The sequence below is a fragment of the Trachemys scripta genome, chromosome 15 (genome assembly GCF_013100865.1).
Source record: "Trachemys scripta elegans isolate TJP31775 chromosome 15, CAS_Tse_1.0, whole genome shotgun sequence".
Taxonomy (NCBI): Eukaryota; Metazoa; Chordata; order Testudines; family Emydidae; genus Trachemys; species Trachemys scripta.
In genome coordinates, this window is record NC_048312.1 from 21,309,215 (window position 1) to 21,317,158 (window position 7,944).

General features: G+C 41.4%; 1 protein-coding gene across 5 annotated transcripts in view; it reads left to right on the plus strand.

Moving 5' to 3' along the window:
• The window catches only part of PRR14L (proline rich 14 like), a 35,990-nt gene extending 28,297 nt beyond the window's left edge, over positions 1-7,693 (plus strand). For 4 of the 5 annotated variants that reach the window (XM_034790862.1, XM_034790864.1, XM_034790861.1 and 1 more), the window contains 3 exons: positions 238-344; positions 2,981-3,052; positions 3,920-7,693. In XM_034790862.1, the coding sequence (XP_034646753.1) occupies positions 238-344; positions 2,981-3,052; positions 3,920-4,196 (456 nt within the window). In that variant the 3' untranslated portion in view covers positions 4,197-7,693. The remainder of the gene's footprint in view (positions 1-237; positions 345-2,980; positions 3,053-3,919) is intronic. The other variant, XM_034790866.1, reaches the window with a different exon arrangement.
• Positions 7,694-7,944: the final 251 nt, after the last annotated feature.

Sequence of the window (7,944 nt, forward strand, 5' to 3'; positions counted from 1 at the left end):
ATGTTTCATACATTATAGTAAAAATAGATATACATTTGTATTGCCTGGAGCATGTAAATTTTGTTGCCAAAAAAGTGTTATACTACAAAATTTCCCTGATATGTAGCCTGCCTTAGCTTCATACAAACAATGTTTTACTTACACACACTTAAAATGGAGACCCCAAGTGGAAGAGAACACTGCTGATAGGTAAGCAATTGCTCCTTTATTTTATATTTCTTTCTCTTTGTCCAAAAGGCTGAGCCAGAGAAGAGGCCAAAGAGAGTTTCTCAGATCCGGATCCGGAAAACTGTTCCCAAGCCAGATCCTAACCTCACCCCCATGGGACTCCCCAGACCAAAAAGGTGAGATGTCTCTCTTAAATGGATGGTGATACTGGGATCTGCTACTTCTAAGGCATGTGTCCAGCACTGTAGCATCACCATTCCAATAAATATCTTTCCTCTTCTGTCCATTCTCTCTACTTGCCCAGTTAGTCTTTTCCTAGTTAGATGGTCTTGGTACTCAGTTTCTCCATAAGCCAAGGTTGAGAGCTGGGTATGTTGTCTGGATAGAAGAATGAGGAGGTACATGGCTGTCTCCAAACAAATAGGATGTTACAGAGGACAAAGATCAATTTTCATCAATCAGAAAAGAAAGAACTAGGAGTAATGGATTTGAACTACTCCAAGTAATATTTAGGAAAAATATGAAAAACTTTAGAAGCAGCAATGGAATGAATTGCCAAGGTAGGAGATGGAATTCCCCTTACAGTCTAGCCTTGAATAACTCAAGTAGACACAGGTATGTTAGAAATAAATCAGTCCTGCTACAATTCAGGGAGAGAAAACTGATGACCTTCTAGAATCCCCTACCAACCCAAATTCTGAGTGTTTTTTTTTTTTTTTGTCTGCAATCTCAATTTACCTGACTGTCCAACAGGATGTAGGAAAACCAAAGCTGAATATTAATTTGGGCAGTCTCTATGTCAACGACACACACAACTTTTCCAATGTACTTGAGTCTGACCTGTTCTAGTCCAGGGCCACTGTTGAAGAGCAGAAGTGGCAAGTTGGTGGATGGTTGAGGATAACATGTTTCTTCAGAGATTACATTTGAAATTGCATCAAAAGAATTACCATTGTCTATAGTCAAATTTTAAACCAAGTCTCAAGAGGTTAGAGGGAGGTCACCAGTGGAGTTCCTCAAGGTTCGGTTTTGGGACCGATTTTATTTAATCTACTTATTTAATCTATTTATTACTGACCTCGGAACGAATTGTAGGAGTGGGCTGATAAAGTTTGTGGATGACACAAAGTTGGGAGGTATTGCCAATTCGGAGGAGGATCCGGATATTCTTCAGGGAGACTTGAATGACCTTGAAAATTGGAGTAACAGAAATAGGATGAAATTTAATAGTAAAAAGTGTAAGGTGATGCATTTGGGGATAACTAATAAAAATTTTAGTTACAAGATGGGGACGCATTGGTTAGAAGTAACGGAAGAGGAGAAGGACCTAGGGGTCCTAGTAGACCGCAGGATGACTATGAGTCGACAATGCGACGTGGCGGTGAAAAAAGCCAATGCTGTCTTGGGATGCATTAGGCGAGGTATATCTAGTAGGGATAAGGAGGTCCTGCTTCCGTTGTACAAGGCGCTGGTGAGACCTCATTTGGAGTACTGTGTGCAGTTCTGGTCTCCCATGTTTAAAAAAGATGAACTCAAACTGGAACGGGTGCAGAGAAGGGCCACTAGGATGATCAGAGGAATGGAAAACCTGTCGTATGAAAAGAGACTAGAGGAGCTTGGGTTGTTTAGTCTGACAAAGCGAAGGCTGAGGGGGGATATGATTGCTATCTTTAAATATATTAGAGGGATTAATACGAGGGAGGGAGAAGAATTATTCCAGCTTAGTACTAATGTGGATACGAGAACGAATGGATATAAACTGGCCGTGGGGAGGTTCAGGCTTGAAATTAGACGAAGGTTTCTGACCGTCAGAGGGGTGAAATATTGGAACGGCCTTCCGAGGGAAACGGTGGGGGCGACGGACCTGTCTGGTTTTAAGATTAAGTTAGATACGTTTATGGAGGGAATGGTTTAATGGTAAAACATAGTAGTCAAGGAAAACCAAGAAATGGTAGGTAAATTGTATAATGGCTGACAGGGGTCAGGCTGGAGACTCTTGCCTATATGCTCGGGGTCTTACTGATCGCCATATTTGGGGTCGGGAAGGAATTTTCCTCCAGGGCAGATTGGCTGAGCCTCTGGAGGTTTTTCGCCTTCCTCCGCAGCATAGGGCAGGGATCTCTAGCAGGAGGGTTTCTGCCGATTGAAGTCACCTAAAACAGGATTGGGGACTTCAACAGCAGAGTCCAGGGAAGGGGTAGGGACGGTTTTATGGCCTGCAGCATGCAGGGGGTCAGACTAGATGATCATAATGGTCCCTTCTGACCTTAAAGTCTATGAGTCTATGAGTCTATGAGTAAATCTTTAGGGGGTTGCAGTATTGCCACCCTTACTTTTCCAGTGCTGCTGGCTGTGGTGCTGCCTTCAGAGCTGGGTGCTTGGGCAGCAGCTGCCGCTCTCTGCTCTGTCTTCAGAGCTGGGCAGCCGGAGACCAGATTTCATGGACATGATTTACACAGCCACGAATTTGGTAGACCCCTATTCATAACCCAGAAGGCAGTGACCTGTGAGGGTATTTTCCTATTTTGCCTTTGAGTATCATTGTTTAGAAATGTCACTTCATGCTGGGAGGAGCATTCATCCTTGCAGAAATGCCAGGTCACAACCCACAACTTCCTGAAGCACCACCATTTGAAAGGTTTATCAAAACTAGCTTATCAGATCTCTTTCTAAAACTCATTACAAATTAAATAATGGAGTTTGAGGAGGGGGAGGAAAACCACATTTTCCCCATGTCAGGTTGCCTGTGTAGGGGAAGATGATTCTGAAATTCTCCTGGCTTCATGGCTTCATTCACTACTTGTTTTTCCAGGCTGAAGAAGAAAGAATTTAGTTTAGAAGAAATTTACACAAACAAGAACTACAAGTCCCCTCCAGCAACCAGGTTGGTTACATTCACCAACAGGTGGGGTGAGGCATATGTAATTGAACTGGTTGGAGAGATGAAACTACAGGTCTTTGGGAAATAAAAAGAGAAAAATAAGCACCCTTCAAAACAGAGTTGAAATGATGGCTCTGATTTGAACTGCTGAAGAAAGGTAATTCAGAAAGCAGGTTGAAAATCTGTCCTTAATATTTATGAGTGATTGAGGACAGGAAGTTTACAGTAGCAGAAATTGAGAACTTAGAGATGTTGAAGGTTTAAATGTCACTTTTTTGTATTTACCTTTTATTTGCATTCATTTAATTGTGCAGCCAATGTACAGTACCCATTATTTCCAAAATTCAAAAGCAAACAAGATATTCCAAATATATACTGACATGGAATGTAGACATGGACAGACCCCTCAGTGCAAAATACCAAGAATACTCTTTACAGACAATTTTACATCTCCCCCCCCCCCTTTTTTTTTTTTAAATCCGTTGTCTAGGTCTAAATGCCTCTGTTCCTTAGGATAAAGATGCCTCTGTTCCTTGGTCTGCGCTTTTGGACTAAAACGGGCAGAGGGAGATTCCACCTGCATATCTATGCACCAACAAGAAACTATCCAGGAAATATACTAACAGTTGGGTGATGTGAAACTATTTCTAAAGAGAAGTGGTCATTGGTTAGAAGCATGAGCTCCAGATAAGTTTGCATGTGAGAGGCCCCGGAAGGATCATTGAATTGTAGAATCCTAGAAGTTAGAGATGTTAAAGGCCTGAGTCATATAGTCCATTTCCCTGACACTGCAGGATGGTTCCTTTCACTTCTGTGAACGAAGAAGTATATTACTCTGATATTCTAACTTATACCCTTTGCCCTTCCCAGGTGTCTGGAAACCATCTTTGAGGAGCCCAAGGAGAAAAATGGATCCTTGATCTCTATCAGCCAGCAGAAGAGGAAGCGGATTCTGGAGTTCCAGGACTTCACTATTCCCCGGAAGAGGAAGGCACGAAGCAGAGTTAAAGTGGCGGGTAGTTTCACCCGGGCAAAAAAGGCTGCACTACAGGGCAGAGAGCTAGATGCCCTCCTGATTCAGAAACTAATGGACCTTGAAGCCTTTTTTGCAGAGGAGGAGGAACGGGAGCAAGCATCTGGAAGCTGAGGGAAGCATCTAGTGGGAAATGGCTCAGTTCCTTTAATGCTTTGATCCGCTTGGGAGGGATCTGCCTGTTTCTCCAGACCTTGCCAACCACTCAGTTCTAATACCTGATGATCATTCGTTGGCTGTCACCCTCTTTGAGGTGCTAGTGTGTGTGTGTGTGTATGTATATATATATATATATACACACACACACTAGTGATTTTATATATATGCATCACTAAAATATATATATATTTTAGTGATGCAGGAGAGAGTCCTTTAATTCCCCTGCATGAGTGTAGCACAGCCAGGAGGCATGCTATTCCTCCCCAACCTCTTTAGAAATTGTGGCTAATATTTAAACGCCTCCTGCAGGTGGGATAAGGAGAGTGAAGGAGGAAATAGTACACCTTCAATGACACTAGGATTCGAAATACTCCTGAACTTTTGCATATTCATTTGAGTCTGCTGTTTACTGTAGTGGCTTGTCCAGACAACTTGACAAAGGCAGGTGAGATGAATTCAGAGAGATGAATTTAGGGAGGTGGGTTCTTGAGATACCACAAACTTCAAAAATTAAAGAAAAATAGTTTATTTGCTTTTAATTACTTCCATGTCTGTGCCCAGAAGTTTTCTTCTGTGATTCAGTTGCCCTTCCTGCACTCAGTCAGCAGCAGCCATACATGACCAGGTCTTAAATAAGTTGCACTTTGTATGTGTTTTTCCTTTATTTGCTGCATGAAAGGCGCCTTTTACTGTTACTTACCTTGGTTTTTTAATCACACATTAAGAAAAAGGGCGCTAAATGCTAAGTTCTAACAAATTGTAGAGTGGATTTGTTAACCTGGTTTGCTGATGCTTTGCCTTTGGAGGGAGGGGGGAAGGTAGGGAGTAGCAGAAGGCTATTACTAATGTTCAGTTAGTGGGACTATGCTCAGAGACGTGGCACCAGGAACTTCAGTGTGAAGTTTATACTCTTTTTTTAGTGGTTTTAATTCTGACAAGAATACTAATTTGATCTCAACAAGCCAAGCAGATTTTTCTCCATCTCATCTTTCTACCATTTTAACTTAGAATTCTAGTTTGGGATAGAGCTTCACATAGCTTATATAATTAGAGGTTCAGTATACAGCAGTGCTGTACTTAATGGCTAGTGTTGTACAAAGAGATTCACTCAAGCCTCCTAATGTATAGAAAGTGTGTGTTTTTGTTTTTTGTTTTTAATACTTAAGGCCATTCGTAATTTGAAGTAGCACTGGGTAGTCTCTCAGCCATACTTTTGAGGACCAGTGCTCCCCTCTGGGATCCTTACTTGAAGCTGCAATTCAGGTAATTTCTGTTCTTCAGTGCCTACAGGAGTTATTCAGGCAAAGCTTAATGGGATGCTGTCATTGGTGACATTCTCAAAGTTTAACAGTTCCATTGTTTCTTTTCCCTGCCACTTGCAACTTGCACTTTTTTTACCAATGTGCCCCTACAGCAACTTTCTATTTACCTCCAAAATCAGTGTGTACGTCAGACATGTAGTGAATGAGCTTTCTCACCCAGCGCAAACATGGGTTGAGGATACCCTGCGATCTTTTTTGCTGCTCTGCCAGCATTGTTGTTGACCTGATAGAGAACTTAAACTGACAAGCCATCTGTTTAAATTCAAGAACTTTGAACAGGCAGGAAATGTTGGATGATTGCACTGTGTGACTTCAGTGAATAATGTTCTGGGTTTGTTTTGTTCCCAGCTCATTTGCTGGGATTCTTGCACTGTTTACCCCCTTGTTTTGAGGGTTGATCATCTTTACCCAGTGAGGAAAACTGAAATAGAAATGCAAACTACTGCTTTGGTTGTTTTATGCTGGTTGAGGCAAAATTTGGGCCTATTGACATACCATTTTGGCTACTGCTGTACAGGTCCATTTGATCCATTGAGGTTACTAAGTGATACCTTAGTCCTCCTCATATTATGAAAGGGATCCCTGAAAATAACTAATCACACTACTGTGGATATTGCCTTCTAAAATGTTTTTTAAACTCCCCATACAATTCATGATATCAGCACAGATATTGACTGACTGGAAGCTGCAGTAGGGGACTTCGCTTTCATTTTTATGCCACAATGTGGGATTTCATGACACACTATTACAAAATGAATTAATACTGATGTGGAATTAATGCTAATGAGGGATCTTCTGGCTCTATGGTGGAGTTGGGATATAACCTCCGGGGGGGTTTGTGAAGTGGGTGGGTGGGGAGAAAACTCAGGTCCAAGCAGGGTTCTGCCCGCTTAGCGTGTGCTTTGAAACATTTAATTTGTTTTTACCTTTTGTTCTTTGCTTCTTTCCTCTTGGCCTTGTTTATTGTCACTTTGAAATAACATGTCACAGAAAGCTCTTTTTGTTGCTACAGCAGAGAGGCACAATGAAAATATTCAGCTCCATTTCACTTACAATCGCTGGAACTGTTCAGGTCTGTGATTCCCCAATGTACCACATTCCCCAGGATTTTTGAAAACTCTAACACTTCAGCATTATCATGATCAAGGGTTTTTTTATAGCTGTGTAATGAAGGTATAAGCTAATCTAAATTTACCCCCCCCCCTTTTTTTTCAGGTGGTCTAACCTTAATCATGCTTTTGTGGTTCTCCACAACTTCTTTTCCTGTTTGCAGTGCTCCTGGAGTAGTAGCCTTGCTCTGACTTTTGGTGGTGGCAGCAGTTTATACTGTGAGGGACAATAGTGCAATGATTGGGTGTCTTAAACTCCAATCTGAGATGCTTCTGTCCCATATAGTCTTTTTATGAGAGAAATGTGGAGGATGCAAACTTTGGGATATTGACATGCTTCTCTAGCATAAGGAAGTGTACACTTGCCTTTTCCTAAAATGGAGCCACCCAAGTGAGGATTTTTTTTTTGACGTATGGAAAAGACCTTGTACATATGGCTCTGTGAATTACTGTGAGTGCATTTAAAAGGCAAATTTGCAGAGCTGTCCCCATGTACTCTGTCAGATGTTCAGCTTGCATTGCTGGGCTCTTTCCTGAGGAACGTAGCTGGCTGGGGATGGACGGGGTTTTTATTTTACTGAAATCAAAGCTTAATGTTCTCATCCAGCTGCAAATCCAAGCAGCAAAAGGTACTTGATGCATATTGAGGGGGCTCTCATGACCCTGTATCCCCAGGATTGTGTACACTTGAGTTCTGATGCTTTCCGGATGTGGTTTTTGGCAGGCCATTCTCATTTACCGTATCCTATTCAGAGTTGGGTTCTGTGATGTGGTAGATGTCAGTCACTCTGCTGGAGAGTGGATGCTAACTGCCTGAATGAGATGTGTGTCTGATATTATCATGTTAATAAATAGCTCAATGGAAATTTGTACTCTTTTTGTAACATTGGCCTCTGTTATGCCTCGGCAGATTAGTTTCTGTTCAATAGTTTGTGAATCGAAAATTCCACTGATTTTTTTTTTCTTTTGTGTGTGTGTTTTTAATTTATGGAAATAAATTGTTTTGAGAACCTTTCAATTGTTTACTAAAGACTTTGGGTTTTTATTCCTCAAATACCACTCTAATTTTGTGTCTTAAGTTAGTTCAGGTTTCTCATCTGTGAAAGGGGGATAATATCTGCCTCTTAGTGGAGCTGTGAGAATGAATTCATTGTCTGTAGTGTTTTGAAATCCTTGAATAGAAGTGCAAATATTGCTTCTCTTTAGGCTACTATGTAACATTTTGCACACACATGAGATGAAGAAACTGCATGCAGGCTTGCGTGCAATGCA